Here is a 27,521-nt window from a genome sequence, read left to right on the forward strand (position 1 = left end):
TGGATGCGGAGGACCCAGATTCGAGACCCGAGGTCGCCAGCTTGAGCGTGGGCTCATCTGGTTTGAGCAAAAGCTCACCAACTTGGACCCAAGGTCGCTGGCTCGAGCGAAGGGTTAATCGGTCTGCTGAAGGCCCGCAGTCAAGGCACATATGAGAAAGCAATCAATGAACAACTAAGGTGTTGCAATGCCCAACGAAAAACTAATGATTGATGCTTCTCATCTCTCTTTGTTCCTGTCTGTCTGTCCCTGTCTATCCCTCTCTGACTCTCTCTCTCTCTCTGTCTCTGTAAACAAACAAACAAACAAACAAAAAACCTAAGAATGACTCCAAGCCCACAACTTTATCATTCCACACTGCCTGTCACTTAAGGGGTATAAATTCAACTTTTTTTTTGAGTGCCCACACTGGGCCGGGCATGTTCTAGCTCCCAGTCTCCTACTGCATATAGCTCACATTCCAGTGGTGGTGACAGAACGCAGATATAGAATGTGTCATGTTTAAGACGTGTTGTGACGATCACTAGAAAGTGGATAGTATGAGCTAGCAGAGAGGTTGAGTGGTTGGGCCATCCTTTGTCCCAAATCCCCCTTCTTGGGAGTCAGTTTTGGATATAATATCTTCCTCTCTCTAGCCAAAAAAGCTGAAAATACTTTGTCTGCATTTTCTTCTAAAGAGGAGTAAATGGAACAGTTTGGAAAGAGTCCTTCGGGGATCTGTTAATACGTCGTAACTGGAGCCACAAAGGCGCGCCGCAGTGGTGCGGCAGTCAGCAGGGCAATATTGTGAGGGTGACGGGGTCAGCCTGTCACGGAACAGAGGGAAAAATTTGGGCCACGGTTTGGTAGCTGACAAGTAGGGGTTGACAAGGAGATTCTCAGTTCAACTCCCCTTTTCTTTGGCCTATTTCACCGAAGCGTGGAGCCGCAGAGTAAAACCCAGAGCCGAAGATGAAGCCTCCTGTCTTTTCCCCTACCGCGGGCAATCCCTCCAGCCCTCACACCCTCAGCCAATACACAGACGCCCATCTTCCTGGGCGGCACGTGCGACGGGGCAGCTCTACGCATGCGCAGCCTCGCTGTTGCAGGTAACCGACCAGACGCGTGCACCTCCCCTCGATGTGCGCATGCGCGTGCGCCTAGGGAGGAACCCAGGCGGGGCGGGGTTTAGTCGCCGAGCGCAAGCTTTGCCCGTAAGAGTTGCCTTGAGCGCCGCCGTCGGGAGCAGCTGCCGTTTGTCAAGTTCGTGGCCCTTGCCTGTGTCCTCAGAGTGGAACGTGGCCCCAGGTGCGTCCTGGCTGTGGCGAGGCTCCTCAGAGCAGCCTGTGAGAACTTTCCCTGAAATCCTGGCAAAGCCCCCAATATCAGGGCCTTCCCTATCTTGTTTAAAAGTCTTCCTGAAATTCTGACCGAGTCCCCTCAGATATACTGAAAGGAACCCACCAAGAAACCTTACAGATGACCCCGAAGTCTGGTCCGAATCTAATTGAAATTTTCAGACTTAAAAAGCCTCTCAGAGACTCCCCTGAAATCCCGTTCCTCTCCCTCCCTACATCCTATCAGAAACGCACCAAATCCTGTCAGAAATCTTGTGAAACCCACAGAAATCCTGGCAGGTTTCCCTCCCAAATACCAGAAAGCTCTCAAATCCACACAGAGACCCCCTAACCCCGACCCCCGAGATCAGCGACTCCCCGGAGTTCCAGTCAGGGACCACCTAAAATCCAGGCGCCCTTCACATTCCCAGAGCTGCTGCCTGAGTCCTGCCAGACCCCACCTGCCGAAGACCCTGAGCTTGACCAGGACCTCCTTTGGTCCCTTCGCCAGGAATTTGGCCCCCCAACCCTGTCAGAAGCCCCCGGGGCCTGTCAGCACCCTTGCAGGCACCCTTTCTCACTCAGGTTCCAGGGCCATTGCCCCCGTTATGCGCCCTCCAGTTTCATCCGAACCCTGGAAGGTCTCTCCTCAAAAGACCACTTTTTCTTTTTTTTTTTTTTTTTTTTTTTTTTTTAATAAATTTTTATTAATGGTAATGGGATGACATTAATAAATCAGGGTACATATATTCAAAGAAAACATGTCTAGGTTATTTTGTCATTAAATTATGTTGCATACCCCTCGCCCAAAGTCAGATTGTCCTTTGCCACCCTCTATCTAGTTCTCTGTGCCCCTCCCCCTCCCCCTAACTCTCCCCCTGTCCTCCCTCCCCCCACCCCTGGTAACCACCACACTCTTGTCCATGTCTCTTAGTCTCATTTTTATGTTCCACCAATGTATGGAATCATGTAGTTCTTGTTTTTTTCTGATTTACTTATTTCACTCCTTATAATGTTATCAAGATCCCACCATTTTGCTGTAAATGATCTGATGTCATCGTTTCTTATGGCTGAGTAGTATTCCATAGTGTATATGTGCCACATCTTCTTTATCCAGTCTTCTATTGAAGGGCTTTTTGGTTGTTTCCATGTCTTGGCCACTGTGAACAGTGCTGCAATGAACATGGGGCTACATGTGTCTTCACGTATCAATGTTTCTGAGTTTTGGGGGTATATACCCAGTAGAGGGATTGCTGGGTCATAAGGTAGTTCTATTTGCAGTTTTTTGAGGAACCACCATACTTTCCTCCATAATGGTTGTACTACCTTACAGTCCCACCAACAGTGAATGAGGGTTCCTTTTTCTCCACAGCCTCTCCAACATTTACTATTACCCGTCTTGTTGATCATAGCTAATCTAACAGGTGTGAGGTGGTATCTCATTGTAGTTTTGATTTGCATTTCCCTAATAACTAATGAAGCTGAGCATTTTTTCATATATCTGTTGGCCATTTGTATCTCTTCCTGTGAGAAGTGTCTATTCATGTCTTCTTCCCATTTTTTTATTGGATTGTTTGTTTGTTTGTTGTTGAGTTTTATGAGTTCTTTGTAAATTTTGGAAATTAGGCCCTTATCTGAGCTGTTGTTTGAAAATATCATTTCCCATTTAGTTGGCTGTCTGTTTATTTTGATATCAGTTTCTCTTGCTGAGCAAAAACTTTTTATTCTGATGTAGTCCCATTCATTTATCTTTGCCTTCACTTCTCTTGCCATTGGAGTCAAGTTCATAAAATGTTAAAAGACCACTTTTTCTAGGACATTCTAAAAGCCACCAAAAAGTGACCCTATCTGATGCCAGGGAAAGCAGAGTGTGGGGAGTGCTTGGTGAGCAAAGGGGAGCTAAGCAGGTAGGGTGAGGACAGACAGGCTCCAGGGGTCCTTGCGTTGGTCATCCGCCCCAGTGTGCCAGCCAGTTCAGTGCGATGGGCACCACTGTCCAGTGTAATTATTATAGCGTCCTTTTCACTTTTGAAAGTGTCCTGGAGTTGGGATAAGACATTGCATGGTCAACTTGGTTATAATGGAGGTGGCACAGAGCGTTTTGGGGGCACAGAAGAGGGAGTCCCTCCCTGCTCCAGTGACTCAGAAGGCTCCCAGGGAACTGTGGGCCAGGGCAGGGAGAATGGTGCTACAGTGTGGGCTGGCCTGGGAGGAACATGGGCAGATAGTTATGATGAGAATGAGGGGCCACAGGAACCACTGCCACACCAGCCAGAGCGGCTAGAACTTAGTCCTCAGGACACTAGGGAGCCAGGGAGAGAGATGGGGTCCAATGAGTGGTACGCTAACAGTTCCAAATACAGGCTAATATAGCAAGGATGTCAGTAGCCTAGGGTGGTTGGGAACCCAGAGACAGCACCTCATTTAGAAATGTTTCCTGGAAGAGAGAACATGTGAGCTGAGACAGGAAGGACTGGAAAGGAGGGTGTCCCAGGCAGGAAACCAGGGGTGGGAACAGCAAGTGCAGTTTGGGGGACAGCACGCAGTAGGGAGTCACTGGAGCAGCTAGTGTGATTTGGGATGGGGAGATGGGTGGGACGAGCCATGCAAGGCCTTTGATGCTGAGTCCAGGGTCTAGGCTCTGTCTATGGCAAGCTGGGGAGCCATGAAAGAACGTGAGCTGGGGAAGGGCAGGTCAGCTCTGGGGCCCTTTGGGGATGGACTTGAGTGGGAGACTGGAGGCCAGGAGGCCAGGTAAGAGGTTGCTCTGAGGGCCCATGGGGCGAGAACAAAGCTGGAGCCTGGACCACAGAGAAAGAGAGAAGGGACAGGGTAGAGTCAGTCACTGGACAGAAAAGACAGAGCTGGGGACTTGACCAGCTGTGGGGAGGAGGGATGGTGCAGAGGCAGTGACTCCTACCCACTAGCTCCCCTCCCCTCTGATCTCTGCCACCCACTCCTCAGGTCCCCCTTTTCCCAGCCCACACCTCCAATCAGTAAAACAGGTCTGAGCAGGACCTGTTGTGATGGAGGCAGGGGTGGGCAAACAGGTTCTGAGAACGCAGAATGGCCCGGGGACACTGGTAAGACAAGGCTGGTCGCCACTCTGGGGTGGCTGGTCTGAGGAGGCCTCTCCACTGCTGTCCTTCCAGGAGCTCTCAGAGCAGCCAATCCCTTTTTGGTCCCTTCCTGTGACAGAGAGAGGCGGTTAACTTTACCAGCAGTTGTGGAGCAACAGAAGGTGGCCTATGGACCTATCAGAGAGCCCCGCAGGTGACCCCGCTACACCAAGTAGGTGGTTGGGCCCCTTTGCCCCCCAGTGGGGGGGGGGGAGAAGGAGTGGGTGAACGGGCACCAGGCTGTGACTCAGGACTCTACCTCTCTTCACAGCACTGACAAGGGGTTTGTCTGTCTGTTTACTCTCTTTCTCACCCACTGGAGCCTGAGCTCCACCAGGCAGGGGCTGTTTTATTCACTCTGGTATTTCCAATGCCTAGAGCAGCATTGTTCAACATGTGAACCATAAACATAATTTTAAATTTTGTGGTAACCACATTTAAAAGAAATAAGAAACAAGTAAAACGAATGGTAATAATAGATATTATTTAACCTCACATACCCACGATAGTATCATACATATATAATCAATATAAAAATGGGTTGGAAAAAAAAAACATTTCTTTTTTTCCTGCTAAGTCTTTAAGATCTGGTGTGTGCTTTATACTCAGCTCACACTGGCCACTGTTCAAGTACTCACAAACTGCATGTGGTGAGGCGCGACCCTAGAACAATGCCTGACACATAGTGGAACCTTGGTGACTGTCCTTGAATTGTCTGGATGCAAACCAAATGCTGGGAAAGCCAGCTCCCGGAGGAAGAGCCCAGGTTTCCCTCTCAGATACCTATCTGCTAAGTGGGGAGCCCACTGTGATGGGGGAGGAGGCTCCTGCCCTCAGGGAAAGGCAGGGCCCCTTTCTTAGAGGCTCCCAGCATCCAGCAACATCCGCACCTGAGTCTTGTCTTGGGACTCCAGGCTTGAAACTGTGGCTACAGGAGGCTTTTCAGGTTGGAAGGTAGGCAGACACCTGTGTGTGGGTACCCGAGGGCCTACTGACCGAGTGACCGACATCTAAACTTCGCTGGCACCAGCAGAGGGCGTGCGGCCACCGAGGAAGCCGTTGGCCAGGGCTGAGCCAGCTTTGAGAGGCTCCAGAAGGAAAGGCAAGAACACACCCAGGAGAGATAGAGACAGAGAAAGGCTTGGGGGTGGGGGGGGTAGGGACAGACAGCAGAGGAAGGAGAGAGAAGGCTCAGGGAACAGAGAGTCACAGAGATAAGGGAAGAGAAGTACAGAGAAGGAAATGGAGACAGAAAGGCAGGACACGGGGGAGAGAGATGGGGAGGAAGACAGAGAGAAAGAGTCAAGGAAAAAGCTAGAGAAGGACAGGCAAAGAGAGAGAGAGAGGTAGAAATACTGAGGAAGGAAATGAAGGAAAGAGAAGAACAGAAAGTACAGTGACAGCTTCCTGCAGGGCCCTGGGGAGAGACTGTAGACACCTGCAGATCTTCCTCGGACCCCATGAGGTCGGTAACCACAGTCCTGGGCTGACTGTGGCTTGCTCTCCCGGGCTAAGCGGCCCTGGGCAGCTGACTTCACTCAGACCTCAGGGTCCTCCTCCATATCGTGGGAGCACAGCAACAGGAAGAAACAGGAGTGCAATGAAAGCCCTGGGCACAAGCCCTGGTGTCTCCCCTAACTGTGGATTCCTGCTCCCCTCCCAAGGAGCACGGGTTCAAATCCGAGGGGCTTGAATTGGAGCTCACTGCAAAGAACCCGTAAAGAATTAGAGAGATGAAAAAGGGCACTTGTATGTTGAACAGGCGACCGTGGCAAGTTCCTAACTTCTCTAGGCCTAAGTTTCCTCACCTGTAAAGTGGGCTGATAAGAGCAGCCCGTGTTCTGTGTTAAACCCTCAGAAGAAGCTGCACATAAATGTTGGATTCTATTACTGAGCTTCTACCACATGCCAGGCCTTCTGCAACGGCCTGTCCAGGTTTTATCTCATTTCTTTTCTGAGAGGGAGGGAACACCACTGCCATTTTCCACAGGAAGAAACTGAGGCTCAGAGAGGCTGAGTCCCTTACCGGGTTACCCCCTGGGTCGGCCACACTCTGAAGCCTGTGCTCAGCCCGCTGCTATACCCAGCTGTCCAAGGAGTCTTTTTTTTTTTTTTTTTTGGTTGATTTTTTTTGAGACAGAGAGAGGGGACAGACACAGGAAGGGAGAGAGACGAGAAGCATCAATTCTTTGTTGCAGCTCCTTAGTTGTTCATTGACTGCTTTCTCATATGTGCCTTGACTGGGGGGCTACAGCAGACTGAGTGACCCCTTGCTCAAGCCAGCAACCTTGGGCTCAAGCTGGTGAGCCTTGCTCAAACCAGATGAGCCCGCGCTCAAGCTGGCGACCTCGGATTTCGAACCTGGGTCCTCCGCTTCCCAGTCTGATGCTCTATCCACTGCGCCACCGCCTGGTCAGGCCTGTCCAGGGAGTCTTAAAGGTCACATCCAGCCCTGGGAAAGAGGCTGAGCTGTCCCACTGGCTCCTGGGGTAGAGGATCTCCTCTCATACCTTGGAGCATTTATTAAGTGCCTACTATGTGCAGACACTGTGGATACAGCAGTGGACAAGCAGACCCTAGGACATGAACATTGTGTGCATGTGTCTGTGCGTGAGTGCTCTTCACATACACAGACCTAACCCTTCCAGCCCTGGGGAAGGGGAGCACTCCACCCCACCCCCATTTTACTGGTGGAGTAACTGAGGCTCCAAAAAGAGAAGCAACTTGCCCACAGTAGTGCCTCTGGGCTCCAAGCCTCTGGCCTTGAGCTCCCATAACGCCTGAGTCTACTGGGGATGGTGAGAGGAGAGAGACCCTGCCCAGCAGGCAGGCCAGGAGACCGGAGATGCAGCAGGCAGAATCGATCCAGGCTGCCCGAATGTTATCGGATTGTTCCTGGCTCCTGGGCCACCCTTCACTCTCAGCTTCTCCCAGCGTCTTCTCTTCTTCGCCCTCCCCCACTTCTACACCCCTCTGAGCTGAATCTGGGAGGCAGGGGAAGAGAGGAGGAAAGGGTGATCCTTCATTCAGTTATCTGGGCTCTGGAGAAGATTGGACACAAAGGATCAGACCGTGGGGGAGAAGGGGGACTTCTTGGCCTGAAAGATGGGCCCCACATCCCCAGGGTGGGGGGCAGGGAGGCAGTTCACAGGCCTTCATGTTGCTGCCCTCACACAAAGATTCCTGCTGCTCCCTGCGAGCCCCAACCCCAGGCAGCTCTGAATGAATTTCCTCTCCTGCAGGAGCCCAGGTTACTCCTCTTCTCTCCTCACGGGTGACTGGCCCTCTTGTCTCCTCAGTGCACCTCTGGGACCGGCCCAAGGAAGAGCACCCAGGGACTCGGCTCAGCTTAGAGGAGCAAATACTCAACTCCACGTTTGAAGCTTGTGACCCCCAGAGGACAGGTGGCAGGAACAGGACCCGCATGGGAGAGATAAGGAATAATAAGGGACAAAGATGGGGGGCTGGGAACTGGGGAGCCATAGAGAGGAGGATGGGCTACAGCCCTTCTCAGGGTTCTCATAGGACATGGGTGATTGAGGGAAGCTTCAGAAAGGAATGTATAAGGGAATGGAAGCCTCTCAGGCAAGGACACTGAGGGGAAGAAAACTGGGGGGACATTAAGGGAGGAGGGTGGGGTCTTGGGGCCTGGGAGAGGGAGGGAGGGCAGCCACTGTGGGCCTGGGGGGGACACAGCTGGTCCTCTTTGGTCCACCCTCTGAGGTGGCGATGACTTGTGAAAAGGTCCAGGTGAAAAAGTGGACTCAGGTGGGGAAAGGACTTGCCCAAGTTGTCTCAGTTGGGCTGTGGTGCAGGGGTGCCACAACCCAGCCAGTGACATCCTAACATCCCCAACTCCCTCCCCACCCCTACTTGCCACAGATTCCTTCACAGCATGCTCTGTCCCCAGGCTCTGTGGCTGTGACTCGCATATTAGCCTACCTGGAGGCTGTGACAGGACAGGGACCCCAGGATGCACGCCTCCGAACACTGGCCTATAGCCTGGACCCCAATGGGGAGGGCCCTCAGGCCACTGTGGACTTGGATACCTTCTTGGTCGTCATGCGGGACTGGATCACTGCCTGTCAGCTGGATGGGTGGGTCCCTGTACCTCCACCCTTACCTGGGAAGTCCTTCCTAAGATCTAACCTCATACCTCCTTACTGCAGCCAGCACCCTTTGGGCCCAGGGACCTCCTGTGGTTGGAAGGAGGCTGAGGAGAGAAAAAGTGAAGAGATGGGGCAGGGGTGTGGCAGAGGGTCTAAGGGCAAAGTACCTGGTCGTGGAGGTGAAGGGGACCTGGGAGGCAGAAATAGAAGGGTCTGGAAGCGGGGAAAGGGGGGTGATGGGGGGCCAACAGATGCCCCTCACCATCCCTTCTCCCATCCCAGTCCTTGCCCTCCTGCTTCTCCATCTGGCCCCAGACACTTGCCATCTGGCCTCACCTTTCTCCCCGCTGTGCTCTCACCTAACCTGGCCCCTCCTCCAGCCACCCAAAACCCCCCTGCTGGGTTCACCCAGTGGCTGCAGGGGGCTCTAAGCCTCATCCCTTTGATATAGAGGATTAGAGCTAGAAGAGGAGACCGCCTTCAAGGGGGCATTGACCTCCCAGCAACTGCCATCTGGTAAGAGTACTATACATAGAATGAAGCAAGCTGGCCCAGGGTCAGGCAGTGGGGGAACTTCCCACTTGAAGACAGCACAGGGGATAGAGTGGGACCCCAGGGACCTTTGTTGTAGCCTGGAGCTGTGAGTTTGGCTTCCTAGGCATCTCCATGACTGCCTCCCCACCTTCCCTGAGCTTTGGGAGTTTTATTCCTCTCGGGTTGTTTCCAAAGCCCCTCCTAACACCAGCTCTCTGATAGAGCCTACCAGGCTCCGTCCACCTCTCTAGGTGTCCCTCGCTCTGCACACTCACACACTCACAGACCTGCATTCCTTTCCTGCAGAAATCTGATCTGATTAGTTACCTGTTCGGTTAGCTGATTGGCTCACTGTTGTTTCCCTAGGACCTCACACTCAGGAGGTGCTCCATAGACAAGTGTCTATGCTGTATTTCTCCAGCCTTACAAAAACAAAAGCAAATAAAATAGAGCTTACTTGGCTTTCCTTGTGCCTCCTCCCACTGGGCATGGGGGCCAAGGGAGGGCTGTGATTGGGGGAGGTGGGTCAGTTCTGTGTGTGTGGGGGAGGACAGAAGGGAGAGGCTGGAGGCCAGGAGTCTGGGGTGGAGGTTGTGGTGAGGGTCTAGGGGGAGATGTGAGGCCTGAGCCAGGATGGGGTGTGGGAACAGAGAGGAGGGTGAAGCAGAGACAGTCAGAGAGGAGGGGGAGAAGGCTGAGGCCCTGGTAGACCTGGGTGGGGGGTGTGCGAGGAGCAAAGGATCCAGGTGGTGGTGGGGGAACCAGAAGGAGGAACAGGTTCGGGGACAGTCAGGGTGCTGCCTGGCATTGAGCATGGAAATCACAGGACTTTCTGGGAGATCCAGCTGGGCTTTGTTGATGTTGGATGTAATTACAGCCCTGGGATCACCCAGAGCTGAGGGTGGGAGCCAGGGACCAAGCCCAGAGTCCTGGCTCACCCGGACATCTAGAGTCACTGGGGAGGCCACTACCCTCTGTCTCCCTCCAGGATGCCCTGATTCTGAGGAACCAGCCAACCTGGAGAGCTTCGGAGGCGAAGACCCCAGACCTGAGCCGTACCTATCCTCAGGCCCCTCTCCACCCTTCCCCTGCCCGTGCCTGCTGGGGGCCTGGCTAGGGTTTGGGGTCCTGTGGGTGTGGGTGTGGGTGTGGGTGTGGGTGTGGGTGTGGGTGTGGGTGAGGGACAGCTGTGCCGACCACTCAGGGAGAGCGGGGCGGTCTCCTGTTCCTCCTCCTCCAGAACGGCTTCTCTCCCCACCAGCCTCCTCACCTACCCCCGCCTGGGAAAGGAGGCTGGGGCTGTGGGTGGTGACCCTGGCCCTCCCTGCCCCCAGACCCGGCACAGCTGACCTGCTGAGCAGCCTGGAAGACCTGGAGCTCAGCAACCGCAGGCTGGCTGGGGAGAATGCCAAGCTGCAGCACAGCGTGGAGACGGCTGAGGAGGGGTCTGCGCGCCTCGGGGAGGAGATCCTGGCCCTGCGCAAGCAGCTCCGCAGGTGGGCTGGGCCTGCGTCCTCTGTCCTCTGTCCTGTGACCCCGTGTCCCTCTGGAACAGCCTCGCTCGCTGCTCTCTCTGCACTCTGCTCTGTGTCTGCAGCCCTACACCTGTCCTTTCCTTCTCTTCCTGCCTTTTGTCTTTCTCTCTCTGTCTCCCTGGCTCTTGTCTTTCAGCCTCTAGAGTTCGGACTTCGCTCTATTCTTCCCTCTCTGATTCTCCATCTCAGCCGCGTATCTCTTTCCCTGTGCTCTGTCTTCCTCATGTCTGTCTTGTTCCCCCTATTCTAGTCTCCCACTCTTGAGGACTGACCTACCCCGTAGTCTTTTAGTCTCTGTCCCCCATATTCAGTTCTTTCCACCCTTTTTTCTCTGAGTCTCTGTCCCCCTTTCTGTGGGTCTCCATTCTCCTCTAGGTCTGTGTCTGAGATTTCTCTGTTGCTTCTGTCTCTCTGGGTGGATCTCTCTCCGTGGTCTCCGTCTTCCTCTATTCAGGGCCCGCATGTCCTGCCCCCACTCAGTACTCAACAGGCTCTGCACTTGGCCAAGACTGTAGACGAGGAGCTGGAGGACCTGAAGAGTCTGGCTAAGAGCCTGGAGGAGCAGAATCGCGGTCTCCTGGCCCAGGCCCGGCAGATGGTAGGTTCTGGGCAAGGGGCACATAGGTCTCCTCTTCCTTCCTCCTTTCTTGGAGTCTGCATGGCAGAGCCTCGCTATAGGCTGGGAAGAGGCAGAGGTCACCTGGGCTTCCACCATCACTCCAGGTCCTGCTTGCCTCAGACTTTGAGGCCAGGTCTACTGGCCATCTCTCTGATGACAAAGGGGACAACAGTAACTATCAGGGCTCCCCAGCCCTGATCCTCAGTGACCCTGGCCTGACCTGTGATCCCAGGGGTGGGCGAAGGGCAGTGTGGGGACAAGAAAGCCCCAAACTAAGCTTTTGTCCTCTCTCTGGGGTCATGCAGGAAAAGGAGCAGCAGCACCTAGTGGCTGAGAGGGAGGCTCTTCAGGAGGAGGTGAGCTGAGGCCCAGGCCCCACCCTGCCTCTTCCCTGTCCTACCCCCTGAGCCTCAGACACCTCCAGAAGCCTGCGGACCAAACACCCTTCCGTCTGGTGAAGGAGACCCCAGGATCCCCATCATGTGTGACTGTCTCTGAAGGTCACATCACTGCATGTTAGAATGGCCACGGTGGGCCAGAGCGTAGGGCGGTGGGTGGACTGCCTGTCTTATGCTGAGGCTGCCGACACAGCATGGGTGCCCTCTCTGTGCATAAGTGTTCTCACCTGTAAAATGGGCAGAATCACAGAACCTCCCTCATTGGGTTGGGGGGATGTGAACAAGGGATGCTTGTAAAGCCTGAGGCACAAGCAGAACAGGTGGGAAGTGCCCACTGAAGGTTAGCTAGTGTTATTCACACATTAGTGTTTTTTTAATCACTTTTTTAATTTGTATTTATTTGAGAGAGAGAGAGGAAGGAACGGGGGGGGGGGAGAGAGGGGGGGAGAGAGAGAGAGAGAGAGATCAATTTGCTTTTTCACTTACTTATGCATTCATTGGTTGCTTCTTGTATGTGCCCTGACTGGGGATCGAACCCACAACCTTGGCATATCAGAGCAATATGCCAAGCTACCTGGCTAGGACATATGTGTTAGTGTTTTTTTGTGGTGGAAAGAACACAGACCTTGAAGTCAGCCCTGAATTCAAATCCCATCTCTACCACTTACATGACAGGCAACCTTTAGGCATGTGACTGCCCCTTCCTGAGCCTTCGTTATATTTTCTAAGAATAGGAGAGAAGGGTATCTATTCAACAGAGCTGTTATGGGAATTAAATGACTGCTTTTAGCCCAGGACCCAGCACATAATATGAACAGGCCCAGTTCAGCCTCATGTCTAATTCAAGCCACATTCCATCTGAGACAGAAAACATCCTCTGAGTTAATTCTGGGTTCACCTATCCCTTTTAAGTGGAAGTCGAAACTCATCACTTGGTGATGAAACTTGTCACCATCCCCCACAAGGTGGCATCTAAGTTACTGGAGACTCAGGCAGCACCTGAGTGCTCCAGGAGGCTGCGGTCCTCACTCAGCATCTGTTCTCTCTGCTGGTCACAGGATTGATGTTCGTAGTTCCATCTGGTCCTTGGCCTTAGTCACTACTGCATGCTGGCATCGACTGGGAGGCTGGCATTGCCTTCTGGCCTCTGGACATACAGTCGTCACTGCCTGTGTGAGTGATAGCCCCCCGGGGCTCTCGCTCAGACACTTCTATACCCTTCGAGGGGCACAGAGAAGGCTTAACTGCTTTCCTTGACTCTCTGGCCACAGGGGCATCACTGGGCCTTCTCAACTCACACAGTGTTTCTATTCTAGTACTGTATTCACATGCCTTGCTGGTTCTGCCACGCAGTTGAGAGACGCCTCCCTCAGATTCCCAGATTCCCAGATGTCCCAGAGGTTCTGTGGTTCAAGTACATCCATTCTTACTCCCTTCACAGCTAACCTTGGGCTTGGGCCTATTTTTTCTCTGTTGTTCTTTTCAACTCTCCTACACCCCTCCCCAAGCCCTAAAGGTCTATCATTCAGGCAATGATACTGACTCTGCCTGACCGCCCCCCCCCCCCATCCCCAATCTTTCTTCTATATCTGCATATGGCTTTTATTTTAAAATCTGAAATTTTCTACTATTGTTTTCTGGCTCTTCCATGAAAATTCCCTCCCAGAACTTCTTTTCTTTGAAGAATAAGGAGAAACTTTCCCTAAAGCCCCTGGCAGAACCTCCCTCTTATATCTCTTTGACCAAACTGGCAAATGATTATAGCCAAACCACTCCTTGGTGTGGTTAACCCAGCCTCGATGGGTCCAGAATGCTGATTAACCAGAGGCGGATTTAACGGCGGGCACACTGGGTGCGCGCCCTGGTCCCCGACTTCTGAAGGTCCCCACAAAACCCCAACTTCACACTTTTTTCTTTTTTTTTCTTTTTTGTGTGACAGAGACAGAGAGAAGGACAGATAGGGACAGATAGACAGGATGAGAGAGAGATGAGAAGCATCAATTCTTCATTGCTGCATCTTAGTTGTTCATTGATTGCTTTCTCATATGTGTCTTGACCGAGGGGCTACAGCACACTGAGTGATCCCTTGCTCCAACCAGCAATCTTGGGCTCAAACTGGTGACCCCTTGCTCAAACCAGATGAGCCCACGCTCAAGCTGGTGACCTTGGGGTTTCAAACCTAGGTCCTCCGCATCCCAGTCTGACGCTCTATCCACTGCGATACCACCTGGTCAGGCTATATTTTTTTCTAAGTTTGGTTTCATATGTGCAATTTTAACACTAATAGTACATAATATTTTTTATTTATTTAAAAATGTGGTTAATGTGTATTTTTATTTTCCCTGTTTCTCTCTCTTTTTTAAGGGGCCCAATATTTTCTTCTGCGCCCGGGACCTCAACCAACCTTAACCTGCCTCTATGATTAACAAGAGGTTTTGAAGGTCTCTGGGTTGGTCTGGCATTCTCTTTGGCTTATTTGTTTGTCTGTGGCCTCCTAATCATAGGAGGCTGCAATAGCTCCTGACTTCAAGTTCTTATTCAAAGCAGGACTGAGAGAGGTGAGGGGGCCCAAGTGCTCCTTTCGAGGTTTCTCTTTTCATCAGAAGGAGAAGCTTTTCCAGGAGTGCCCACTATTCCCTCCACCCCAGCAGACCTGTCTGACGTCTCACTGGTGAAAGTGGATGACATGACACCCTTCCCTGCCCCCCACGCCAGCTGCCAGCAAGGCTGGGAGGATATCCTCAGCCTCTGGAGGGTGAGGAGAACAGCTACAGGTTAGCCACGCTGCCAGGGTTCCCGAATTTGCCAAGATTTCCATCTTGATTCACCCCCGAGGCTGAGGCTGAGAGCCCCCTGCCCACATGGAGAGAGGGCCCCCAATAAAAGCAGAAGAAGGAATAGCAGAACGAATGGCAGCCAGCAGTCTCTGTCTCTGCCCAGCCCAGAAGGCCTGCGACCAGGTCGAGTGCCTTGAGCTGGGACATCCTAGGCGCTCGATAACTGGAGTTATTCTTGGATCCCTCCCCTCCACCTTTCCCCTCACTGGCCACTGCCTACAGAGCATCTATAGATCAAGTTCTCAAATTGCAGCGAAATAATGCTGGAGTAAGAGACACTCAGCTTTCCTATGGAGAGCCTGCAGAGCAGGGTTCAGGTTTCTGCAGAAGAAGGCAGGAGTGGCTGAATAGCCAGGTTCCCTGCCAACCAGCCCAGGATCCAGCCTGCAAATCCCAACCAGGTGGACAGATGTTGACACAGCATTCCTGGCCTGTCCTTCCTCTGCCCTTCACCTGGAAGTCCAGGCCCACTGAGACCGAGTGGACAGGAGCGCAGCTGATGGAGGACTTGCAGGCAGGCTAGGCTGGAGAGAAGGAGGAGCTGGCCCTGGTATCCCCAGGGGCACCAGGTTGAGGGATGTAGAGAGGAAAGCTTACTGCCTCCATGCCCAGAAATGCTTTCCCCTGTGACTGCCTCACATCAAAACCCAGTGCAGCCTGACCAGGCGGTGGCGCAATGGATAGAGCGTCGGACTGGGATGCTGAGGTCCCAGGTTCGAGACCCCGAGGTCACCAGCTTGAGCGTGGGCTCATCTGGTTTGAGCAAAGCTCACCAGCTTGGACCCAAGGTCGCTGGCTCGAGCAAGGGGTTCCTTGGTCTGCTGTAGCCCCACGGTCAAGGCACATATGAGAAAGCAATCAATGAACAACTAAGGTGTCTCAATGCGCAACGAAAAACTAATGATTGATGCTTCTCATCTTCCCGTTCCTGTTTGTCCCTGTCTATCCCTCTCTCTGACTCTCTCTCTGTCTCTGTAAAAAAAAAAAAAAAATACCCAGTGCAACTTGCTAGGTTTGGTGCCCAGAAACTCAAGAATGGAATTTTGGCCATTTTATTCTTTTCCCATTTCATAGCTGGCCCTGCCCACTCCCCTCCCCCGGCCCCTGTTTTCCCTGATAACTCGCCTCACCCCTGAGGATTGTGCCCCAGCACTGCCTCCTCAGGAAGGCCCTCTTCAGGGCTTCTAGGGCTTCCAGAAGGCCCAGGCCCTAGTCCTTGTCAGAGTCCACCTCACACGTTATCATCAGCGTGTATCTTGGTTTCCACCTCTAATGATGACCTTGGGACACGGGATGAAACTGGTTCTTCATTCTCATACAAGGCTCCATCTGGCTCAGAGGACAGTGTGGTGGTTATAAGCGCAGGATTTGGAATTCGATTTGGGTTTGAGTCCACTTACCATGTGACTATGGCCAAGTTTCTTAACCTCTCTGATTCTCAATCTCGTCTGTAAAATTAGGGATGATGGCAGTAAAAGCATTGTTAGGACAGCCAGACATTACATTCTTCCTGAGCAGCACACGTCAAATCTGCCTGTCAGAAACTTGAACTAGAGTCTGGACAAGGCCCTGGGTCTACCTGCCAGGAAATGATGAAGATGCAGGGACATGGTGAACATCACTGTAGGGAAGGAGAATGTATTAAACCAAATGCACCAATTCTACAAAACAAATCACCTGGATGCTTCCACAAAAGAAGGGCCCAAAAAAGTGCCAGGGTTGCAAGGTGGGGGATATCTCTGTCAGATAAATGCAACTGAGACATCTCAGTCAAAAGCCTGTGGATCCTCACTCAAACAAAGTGTGAAATATTTGGGAGACAACTTAGTCAAAAAAAGAAACACACAAATTGGGTGTAAGATGATACTAAAGAATTACTATTAATTTTGTTAAGGGTAATAATGGTAGGTATTGTGGTTTTGCTAAAGGAAATGTCCTTAAGTAGGAGATTAAAATGCTGGGGTAGTTACATGTGAAATAATATGATGCCTGAAATTTGCTTTAAAATAATCTGGTTAAGCCTGACCAGGTGGTGGCACAGTGCACAGAGCATCAGCCTGGGACGCTGAGGACCCAAGCTTGAAAATGCAAGGTCGCCGGCTTGAGTGTAGGGTCGCTGGTCTGAGTGTAGGATCATAGTAGTCACTGGCTTGAGCCCAAGGTCGTTGGCTTAAAGCCCAAGGTTGCTGGCTTGGGCCTAACATCACTGGCTTGAGCAAGGAGTCACTGACTTGGCTGGAGAGCCTGGTCAAGGCACATATGAGAAATAATCAATGAACAACTAAGGTGCTACAAATATGAGATGATACTTCTCATCTCTCTCCCTTCCTGTCTGTCTGTTCCTGTGTGTCTCTCTTTCCCGCTTAAAAAAATTTTTTTAAATAGTAAAAAGAATAAAAACAATCTGCTTAAATCCCAAACAAAACAAACAACTTGGAGGACAGAGAAAAAACAAATTGGGATACTATATTCTTTTTTTTTTTCTTTTGAGAGACAGATACTTTACTGAACATTTGGTATATGTCAGGCACTATTCTAAATGCTTTGTGCTATTAACATGTATTTGCATTAATTACCATCTGTAGACGTGGGGTAAGTGCCTCAACCTTTCTGTGTCTGAGTTGCTTTTATTTTTAAAACAGTGGATAAGATGAGTTAACACGTTCAAGGTGCTCAGTAAATGTTAGCAAATAGCTCAGTTAATCCTCACAGTGACCCCATGAAGTAGGCCCTGTCTTATCTCCATTTTTACAGAGAGGGGACGGACTGATGCAGAGAGAATCAAAGCCAAAATTCCATAGGATGGTCGGAAGGCTAAAACATATAGAGTGCTTAGCATGAGGCCTGATGCACATAAAGTGTCAGCAGATGACTTAGCATCGCCATTTGCTGAAGTGAACATGACCGAGAGTTCTTCCTTCCAGAATGGGAAGCTACTGGCCGAGCGGGACAGAGTGAAGAGGAGGACTGAGGAGCTGGCCACGGAGAAGGATGCTTTGAAGGTGCCACCCCTCCCTAGTGCCTTGACAACTTCCCACCACCCCCAGGGCCATTCTTACCATCTCCAGTCCCAGCCGCTGAGGCTTGGTAAGAGCTGGGAGCTCCATCCAGCCTTCAGGCTGCCAGGCAATTTGGCTGAAGTCCTTGTCTGTGGAGCTGATGACAGAGACCGGGAGAGAGGCTGACAAGAGGGCTTCGGGAGTGGCAGGCCTGGGGAAGGCATGGCTGGGGAGGGTCCTGGGAGGCAGGACAAATGGACAGGCACCTTCCTTGGCAGTGGCAGCTCTATGAATGTGAACGCCTCATTTGTCAACGAGATGCTGACCTCTCTGAGGTGAGGGGCCCGGGGAGGGGGTGACCTTTGGCCCCATATGCACCTGCCTGTCTCTTACCCCCGAGTTGAGTCGGAAAAGGGCAGTCCTGCTTGGCCCTAATCCTTGGATAAGCAAGTAGTCCAGAGAGGTCCGAGGATTTCCCTGAGGTCACAAGCATGGCCCTTGCAGGATCTGCTGTCCCTCAGGCCCTAGCCCTTCCCCCAAGCTCACCCTGCCTTCACCCCCCAACACCCCACTCCTAGCTTCATTGCCTTTGTGGGGCTGGGCCCAGTCTCAGTCTGCTTTGGGCTTTCCCAGCGCACTTGCCACGCAGAGAGTCTGGCCAAGACCTTGGAAGAATACAGAACAACAACTCAGGTAACCCAGGCTCCCCCACCACCCTCGGCCCCTGCTGGCTCGCTCTGCCCACTCTGCCGTGGCCGAGATTTACTGCTCTCCGTCTCTGCCAGTCTCCTCATTGCACTTATTCTCCACTCTGTGTCCCTCTCTTTCCACCTTTCTCTGCCTTTTCACTGTTTCTCTTTTATTCCTTTTTCTCTCCCTCTGTGCATCTCTGTTTTCCATTCTCTGTGGGTGTCCTCCCTCCTCACCCCCACCATCTCTGCTTGGATCACTTAGGTTTTATCAGCCCCTCTCTGGATCCAGACTTTCTCAGGAGGACTCCTCTGCCTGTCCCTGGTCTTTCCCTTTCTCTTTCTTCCTTCCTTCCTTTCTTCTTTCCTTCCTTCCTTTCTTCCTTCCTCCCTCCCTCCCTCTCTCCCTCCTTTCTTTCTTTCTTCCTCCCCTCCCCTCCCCTCCTCTCCCCTCTCCTCCCCTCCCTTCCCCTCTTCTCTCCTCTCCTCTCCTCTCTCTCCTCTCTCTCCTCTCCTCTCCTTCTTTTTTTCTGTCCCTGGTCTTCCTGAGTCTCTTAGACCTCATGTTTCCCTTGCCTTGCTGTGAATCTGTGTCCATTTGTGTTCTGTTGTCCCGCATCTCTGCCTTGCTTTCCTTTGCTTGCTTTTCCTGGCTGGTAGGGTTACCTTTTGGGTTCCTGTTGCTCTCTCTCTTTGGCCTCCTAACTTTCTGTCACTGTTTTCTTCCCCATGTCCCTTGGCAGTAGGTGTCACAAGGAGCCCAAAGAGGTCAGGGGAGTGGAGCTGACCTTGGAAGGGGAGGGGGTTGAGAAAGAATGGGAAGCCAGGTGTCCCTCACTCCCTCCTTTGCAGGAACTGAGGCTAGAAATCTCACACCTGGAGGAGCAGCTGAGTCAGATCCACATGGGGCCAGATGAGTGAGTGGAACATGAGGGGTGAAGGAGGCAGGAGGAGAGCCCAAGGGCAGAGACCCCCAGCCTCCCGCCCCAGGGTGGCGGGTAGCGGCCCCAGCACAGGCTGAGGGACAGGTGGTGGACAGGCACTGAGGCCTTCCCCCTCTGTGTGGCCAGGCTACCCAAAGAGGCTCAAGCGAGAAGTGTGGGCTGGACCAAGCTGCTGCCCCCATCACTGGGCATGGAGATCCAGGCCATTTGGCAGGTGGGCTCAACACCGCCTGGAACACCCCAACCCACCTCAAGCTGCAACTCTGACCCAGCCCTGACTCTAACCCTACCCCATTTCTTCTCAGGACCGTCTGTCCTAACTTTGCCCCTGACCCAGTCCTGGCCGGACCCTCCCTGCGTCCTGCCGCCAGCTACTCCCCGCCTGGCTTCACACCAGCTCCCCTTCTCCTCCCATGCCACCCCGCAGCCCATCTCCACCCCCAGTGGTAGTCAACCTGGGCCCTACCGCCCACTAGTGGGCATTCCAGCTTTCATGGTGGGCGGTAGCGGAGCAACCAAAGTATAAATAAAAAGATAGATTTAACTATAGTAAGTTGTTTTATAAAGATTTATTCTGCCAAACTTAGCAAAAATCTGACATAAAGTACTTGGTAAGTAATTATTATTATATGCTTTAACTTGCTGTAACTCTGCTTTATAAATTTTATAAAGTCAAGTTACTTCCCTATTTTATAAATCACCATTACTGTGGAACCAGTGGGCGGTTAGAAAATTTTACTACTAACAGAGACACAAAAGTGGGCGGTAGGTATAAAAAGGTTGACTACCACCTGACCAGGCTGTGGTGCAGGGGATGGAGTGTCGGACTGGGATGCAGAGGACCCAGGTTTGAGACCCTGAGGTCGCCAGCTTGAACGCAGGTTCATCTGCTTTGAGCAAAGCTCACCAGCTTGGACCCAAGGTCGCTGGCTTGAGCAAGGGGTTACTCGGTCTGCTGTAGCAACCCAGTCAGGGCACATATGAGAAAGCAATCAATGAACAACTAAGGTGTCACAACGAAAAGCTGATGATTGATGCTTCTCATCTCTCTCTGTTCCTTTCTGTCCCTGTCTATCCCTCTCTCTGACTCTGTCTCTGTCTCTGTAAAAAAAAAGGTTGACTACCCCTGTCCACCCCTCTTCTGACCTGCCTCCTGCCTCACAGCAGCCCTCCGTGACCTCAACAACTTCTCTCCCAGAAACAGGAAGAGACAGTCGCCAATCTCTCCAACCCTCTGTGTGGGGTGTGGCAGTGGGAAGAGGACATGGAGGAAAGCAAGAGCAAGGAGGAAGCCGAGTTTCTGCCTGAAGCCGCAGCAGAGAGACAGGTGAGCGCAGGTGCTCTGTGACCAGTGGCGTCCAGAGCTGGGCAAAGGGCTCGGGACTCCATGTGCCAGCGCTGCTCCCCATTCAGCAGGCAAATGACCTAGGAATGACAAGAACACAGAGCCCAAAACAGACAGGGCACCAGCCCTGCCCCTGGATACCAGCCTGCTAGTGTGGTAGACAAAAGTGAAGAAAGCAAACACATAAATCCCTTTGTGGTTGTTATTGTTGTTGTTGTTTAAGAAACACTGTCAGAAATCACCTTGTTTCAAATGGTCTGACATACAGTGACAAAGCAGCCATGGGCATGCGCAGTGCAGCTCAGGGAGTCTAGTCAGTTTTACTTCCCTACGACACAGGGCCACATCGGTGCTGGAACACTCCGGGGACACCCGTAAAGTATACAATTATCTAACCTCTATGCTGTACACCTGAAACCAATAAAAAATAATATTGAAAGTAAACTATATTGAAAAATAAAAAATAAAGTTACTAAATCTTAAAATAAAATAATAGAATGGTACTAGAGTGGGAAATGAACTGTTCTTCTTGAGACTGTAAAGATACGTTAGGCATTTACTTAGCAAACCCACTATGAAATCTTGAACTGAACAATAGCCATTGTTTTATGACTTTTTTTTTTTGGTGACAGAGACAGAGAGAGGGACAGATAAGGACCGACAGACAGGAAGGGAGAGAGATGAGAAGCATCAATTCTTCACTGCGGCACCTTAGTTGTTCATCGATTGCTTTCTCATATGTGCCTTGACCGGGGGCTGTAGCAGAGCAAGTGACCCCTTGCTCAAGCCAGCTACCTTGGGCTCAAGCTGGTGAGCCTTGCTCAAGCCAGATGAGCCTGTGCTCAAGTTGGCGACCTCGGGGTTTCAAACCTGGGTCCTCCGCATCCCAGTCGATGCTCTATCCACTGCGTCACCGCCTGGTCAGGCTCAGATTTTTATTTCTTAATTTGAGAGAGAGGAGAGAGAAGGAAATAAAAGCAGGGGAGAGGAGTGGGAAGCATCAACTCACAATTGCTTCTCGTATGTGCCTTGACTAACCAAGCCCAGGGTTTCCAACTGGCCATCTCAGCATTCCAGGTCGATGCTTTATCCACTGTGCCGCCACAGGTTAGGCATGACTTCTATAATTATCTGAACAATAATATTACATCATTGGAAATAACTGAGACAATGCATCTTTAATGTGCACAACTAACAAGTGAGATTTTAATGTATTAGTGCCAGCCGACTGTTTTTAAAGGAAATATTGCTAGCAGCTCTGTAAACAACCCTGTGTTGTCTTGAAATCTGTTGAAAGCTGTTCGCCATCCTTAAAGGAGACTCACTTCTCTGCTTGCTTTTTCCCTGGGTTGAGAGAAGCTTCTGTGTTTTTCTTTGACATGAGTGCCCTGATTTTTCATTTACCTCTCTCAGGACCTCTGAGAGATAGGCTTCCTCATCCCTCATGGGAAACCAAGGCTCAGAGATATCACGTGTCTTCTGTCACAGAGCTTATGGAGGGCAGAGCTGCATCCCTCAGAGAGAGGAAATGGGCTTCTGCTGTGAGCTCTTAGACCCCCACCCCAGGGAAGACTGACCCAGGCCTCAGGTTGCCACCTGTACTGGCTCCTGGGGGGCAGAGCGGAGTCACTCAGTACTCAGGCCTCTTAGCTCTTGAGGCCTGGTGGAGAGATCACACAACTGGCCATCCCAGCGCAGGATGGTCGCTGTGCTAGAGGTGGTGCTGTGCCCTGCGGATCCCAGAGCAGGGTATACCTGTGTCAGATGGGAGACTGGAAGAGATATCACAGGGAAACTGAAATTTGAGTTTATTTTGAACAAAAAAAGAGAGCCTAACTAGGCGGTGGCACAGTGGATAAAGCGTCGGACTGGGACACGGAGGACCCAGGTTTGAAACCCCGAGGTCGCCAACTTGAGCGCGGGCTCATCAGATTTGAGCAAGGCTCACCAGCTTGAGCCCAAGGTCACTGGCTTGAGTAAAGGGTCACTTGCTCTGCTGTAGCCCCCCGGTCAAGGCACATATGAGAAAGCAATCAATGAACAACTAAGGAGCCACAACAAAGAATTGATGCTTCTCATCTCTCTCCCTTCCTGTCTGTCTGTCCCTATCTGTCCCTCTCTCTCTCTCTCTCTGTCTCTATCACAAAAAAGAATAAAAAGAGAGAGAAGTTAAGTTGTGTGAGGAAAGAGTGGCCTTCCAGGCAGTGGGCGCAGTGTAGGTGGAGGTGTGAACCACGTCACATGCTTGGGGAATAGAGGGCAGTAGGGTGAGTAGTGAGAGACGAGGCTGGGACAGGATCAGGAAAGGAACTCCCTGGCAATCAAGCTGAGAAATTGTACTTTTCTCCGTTAAGCTATAGGGGGGGCAGGGGCAGCTCTGGGTGCAGAAAGACCCTTCTGGGTCCAGCCACGTGGAGACTGAGGGTGTGAGGCCAAGGAGGAGGCTGAGGTGATGGCCCAGAGGGCGATGATGAAGCCCGAACCAGGCCAGGCCTTTGGATGGAGAAAAGAGGGTGGGCAGAGAGAATGGGGACAGGGGAGATGGAGCTGCAGACCAATGGGCTGGGGCTCAGGGTGATGGGAAGGGAGGGAAAGGGGAAAGGCTGAACTTGTGATGTTATGAGGTGACAGACATGGCGGGGGAGCACAAGGCTGGACCTCAGAGATGTATTCAGGAAACCGTCAAGTTGAGTGAGGCCATAGGATGAGATGTCTCTGAAGAAAACAGAGAGGGCCCTTGGTCCTCAGGGAGAGCAGGTGGTAGGACCATCCCAGCCTGGGAACCTGGGAGAAGAGTGGGGTTTGAAAGGAGAACATTGAGCCCCTTTTGGGCGCAAGTGGAAATCACAAGCCTCTCACACTTTTTGAGAAGTTTGGGGGACCTGGAGTCCCAGGTCCTGAAGAAGAAAGGGGCTTGGTGGAGTCCAGGACAATGCTCCAGTTTCTGACTCCTGCTCCTGGGGGGATGGTAGAGCTGTCCACGAGAAAGGGGCCCAAGAGCAAGGCAGGTTTTTGAAGAACATGATGAATTCTTGAGGCATTGCAGCCCAGGAGACATAACCTTTTTTTTCCCACAGAGAAACTTCCAGGGAGAGCCAGCATACCCTCATGAAGGACGGAAGGAGCAATCAATGTGGTAAGAAGCAAGTTCCTCCCAGAGCTATCCCCCTGCCTGGGGGTGACACCTGGTTTTCAGACAGACAGAGTATAAAAGCTGGAACAGCCCTGATGGAGGGACCCTGGTGGGGTCATTCATTCATTCCTGCTGAGGCGCTCTGGGCCCAGCCCTACTCTCAGTGACTCCCAGCCTAGATAGTTCTGGGAGGATATTCAGCACCTGACCCCACCAGGGCCAGAGGGAACACTTCCTGCGGAGGCGATGCCTGAATGGGGTCCTGCAGGAGTAGGATTTGTATAGGAGATGCTTAGAAAAAAAAGAAGATAGTTGTCAGGCAGGTGAAACAGCTGTCACTCAGTCACTCTCACTGAACAGGCCTCTCCAAAGCCTCCAGGGAACGCTGGGATGAATGAGACCCAGGCTGGGCCTCTGGAGAGCACCCAGGTGTTTGGGAGACTATGGAGGCTCTGGAATCAGACGCCTGGGGTTCAAATCCCCGCTCAGTCCTTCTGTGTGTGATAGAGGCGCTGGGAGCTTTAAGTGTAGTGCTGTGAAGCCCCCACCCAGGATTGTTACAAGGCTTGTGCACAGGCCTTTGAGGATGGAGAAAGCACTTGATGTCTGCGCCAACCCTCCTCGGGCCCTGGCCTCAGGGCCTCAGGTTTCCTGTGGTGCCTCCCTCTCCCTCCCCTCCTTCAGACTCCTGGCTGTTGCAGCTAATGAGGCTGCCTGCCTTGGGCTCTAATTGGACTTGTCTGGGAAAGCTGCGATAGGTGGGATGGGGGCTGCAGAGCTTGACCTTCCCTCAGTCACCAGAAAATGGATGGGAGAAGGGGCCAAGCAGCAGCAGGCCAGGGGCTGGACATCTGAGTGTCCTGGGCAGGGCAGGGTGGTGCACACATTGGGAAGCTGGGTGGGAGGGAGGAACTGAAATCCTGTGGCCCTAGAAGTGGCTCGGGACAGGGTTTGAACCTTGAGAGGGGTTGGCAGCCTTTTGAGATGCTAGTTGAGGAAACAGCTGTATCCTGAAAGTGCGGCATCTGAAACTGGAGGGCTGGATTCCTTGTCCCCAGTCAAGGTGATGGCTGGTCTGTGGACATACGAGTCTCCCAGGGGCATCCAGGCTGGGCAGCTTGAGGCTTCAGTCCCTACAAAGGCATTTCAAGGACTCAGGCAGCTGGGACCCGAAGAGGGACAGGGTCTACACGGGCTGAGCCTCTGCTCCTAGTGCGGCTCCAGGCTGGGGCTTCAACCAGAAAAGTCGTAGCTGAGAAAGCCAGTGATATGAAGAGACCCTCTTACCCTTTTTGAGGTCACGGACCCAGACCCAGCCATGGTGCCCATTCCTCCTTAAGACCTCAGCTTTAAAGGTTCCTCTAAGCCACTCAATGGGCAGATGGGCGGGGGGCCTAGGGAAGATGCTCACAGTGACATTGTCATTCCCCAGGTTGCTCAGAGGAGAGGAAGAGGAGGAAGCAGAGACCCAGGTCACGGTAGGTGGGCAGTCCCCAGCACCCCTCTCCAGTCCACATCTATTCTAGGCCCTGGGAGGGGACTGATGTCATCACAGCCCCTCCCCAGCTCCAGCCCACACCCCCACTTCCCCTGAGCAGACAGAAAAATCATTTGGCCCAGAGATAACAAGGTCCTTGCTGTTTAGCTAATGAGAACGATGGTGTTGAGGGGGGTGGCCTGCAGGCCAGTGGGCGGCCAGAACGTTCCCAGGAGACCCCCCCCCCCCCCAAGCACAGAGGCTGCAGCCGCCAGCCACTTGCCTCACTGAGGTGGCTACACCCTCGGACTGCGGAAATGCACACGCACAAGCGCCCACACACAGGAAGGGGCTGGGCCCTCCCCAGCCAGCCTCGGAGCACAGCACACCCCTGCCTAGCACCACAGACTCTGGGTCATTGCTCTTCAGAGCGGCAGGTGATAATCCCCATTCTTAGGCAGAGGAAGGGAGGGAAGGTCAGATGAGGAGCCTGCAGTCCTTGGCTGAGGTGTGAGAGCCCAAAAACGTGCCAGGCTCTGTTCCAGGCCCCTGAGACCCTTCAGGGTCCCCAACTAGTCTGTCTGAGCAACCTGGCCCCAAAACCCACCTCCTGCCACACCTTTGGTGGAGCCTGGGCCGCTGGCTGGCACAGGGATCTCACCCTGCTCCCAGGGCCAGGATGGGGGTTAAGGACCATGTTGTAAAGGTCCTGGCTCCAGGCCTGACACAGTAAGTGGCAGTGGTGAAGGTGGTGGCTGGGAGACTGGTGTCCTGTTACTCTTTATTATTGTATTTTTATTGTGATTGGATTCTTCCAGAATCCAGTGGAAGTGGAAATCAAATTGAATAGCTCCCACAGTTCCTGAGCACTCACTATGTGCCCGGCGCTGTTCTGAACCCCTCCCACCCGCATTCGCTCAATCAGTCTCTGCCTCAGGCCTGGGAGGGGGGTGCCGTCAGCGTCCCTGTCTTGCAGGTGGGGAAGGGTGAGGGGACAACAGAGGACACAGCCAGCTGGCAGAGCTGGGCCCCCAGCCGAGCCATGTGTTTTGGGGAGGCTCCTGCACTGAGCCATTTGCTGTGCTCTGCCCCCTTCCGTGGGCTCACTTCTGTCCAGGACCCAGTGTCTCAAGTTTGTCACCTCCTTTGTCCTTGCAGGCTGATCTCTCCATCTCTCCGAGAAACCCTCACCCTGGAGACATTCCAAGAAGCCCTCCTGAGAGGAACCAGGCCCCACAGGAACTGAGAAGGGCCTTGGGGACAAAGTCCAGTGCGATGGCCCTGCCCACCTTGCTCTCCAGCAGCCCTGCCCTGCAGCAAGCCCTCGTGCCTGTCACAAAGAAGCTGGGCGCGGTCAGGAGGCCCTCCTGGGGCCAGCTCTGCCTGTGCCCGCTGTACCCACAGCAGCTCAGGTGAGCCCCAAGGCCTCACCAGAAGGAGGGTGCTCAGACATCGGGGCACACAGGCTCTCCAGGGCCCCACCTGAGCGCTGTCCTGCCACCCCACCAGGGTCCCTCAGCACCCGCTGGTCCTGGCGCCTGTCCTGGGTCTCCTGCTGCTGCTGCTGCTGCTGCTGCTACTGCTGCTGCTGCTGCTCTCCGTCCTGCTGCTGGGCCCAGCTCCAACCCCCACCTGGCCCCACCTCCAGCTCTGCTACCTCAGGCCCCCTGCAGTGTGAGCCAGCTCCCAGCCCTCAGAGCTACCTCTAGTCCACTGAGCCCCTCACGCTCTCTTTACTGTTATCCCTGTTGTGCCATTTTTATCCGGGATTCCCCAGCTTGTGGACTCTGGGATCCACACCCTTGTATAGGGTCTTTATATGAAGTCTCTTGGTTTTTTAATGTTGGAGACTCCATTTCTTAACAGTAACTAAACACGCCCAGCAGCAGAGTAAGTGCTAGGGGTTTGTTTTCCTCACAGCACATGCCTGGCAAACAGGCTGGGCCCACAGCTCAGCCTCCACGGCTGGCCTCGGGGCCAGCGCCCTGATTGTCTGTGGCCCTATTGACCCTTCCCCCTTGCTCACAGGACAGCAGGCATTGTAGCTTCATACATCATATCTGCAGGGAGAAGCAGATGTGTCCCTTCTTTTTATAAAGAAAAGCAGTAGCCTTCCTGGAGTCAGCATACCTGTGTTTATATCTTATTGGCCAGACTGCTCGGTGTCCCTACCCCAGCTGCAAGGGAGACCAGGTGCCTCTCCTGGCAGAAAGGGACACATCACTCATGTCTACAGAGGTGCAAACTGCCAGTGGAAAGTGGACCAATGTGCCATTTGCTCACTCCGCAAACACTTAGTGACCACCTGTATGGTATTTGCCACAGCTAGACCTTAAAAGGTAAAGCTGTAGAGAAGGAGGGCCTCGATGCCAGGCTGAGGAGTGTTCATTCCCACAAGGATGATGGAAGCTTTGGGTGGTTTTATTGCTTGTTTTTGGTTATTTATGTTTTAATTGAATAAATTCCA

The 27,521-nt window shown here is 52.6% G+C and overlaps 1 protein-coding gene across 1 annotated transcript; it reads left to right on the top strand.

The window, feature by feature from the left end:
• Positions 1-1,206: 1,206 nt before the first annotated feature.
• KASH5 (KASH domain containing 5) lies at positions 1,207-26,785 on the top strand. The gene is made up of 19 exons (XM_066371914.1): positions 1,207-1,287; positions 4,469-4,607; positions 7,735-7,839; positions 8,346-8,532; positions 8,996-9,060; positions 10,067-10,133; positions 10,413-10,574; positions 11,094-11,211; positions 11,538-11,588; positions 17,392-17,469; positions 17,745-17,801; positions 18,100-18,159; positions 19,008-19,072; positions 19,226-19,313; positions 20,298-20,426; positions 23,522-23,580; positions 25,010-25,055; positions 26,213-26,466; positions 26,564-26,785. Exons 2-19 carry the CDS (start codon positions 4,565-4,567, stop codon positions 26,730-26,732), a joined length of 1,803 nt encoding a protein of 600 aa, XP_066228011.1. The 5' UTR covers positions 1,207-1,287; positions 4,469-4,564; the 3' UTR covers positions 26,733-26,785.
• The last annotated feature ends 736 nt before the right edge of the window (positions 26,786-27,521 follow it).

The sequence above is a fragment of the Saccopteryx leptura genome, chromosome 3 (assembly GCF_036850995.1).
Source record: "Saccopteryx leptura isolate mSacLep1 chromosome 3, mSacLep1_pri_phased_curated, whole genome shotgun sequence".
Classification (NCBI taxonomy): domain Eukaryota; kingdom Metazoa; phylum Chordata; class Mammalia; order Chiroptera; family Emballonuridae; genus Saccopteryx; species Saccopteryx leptura.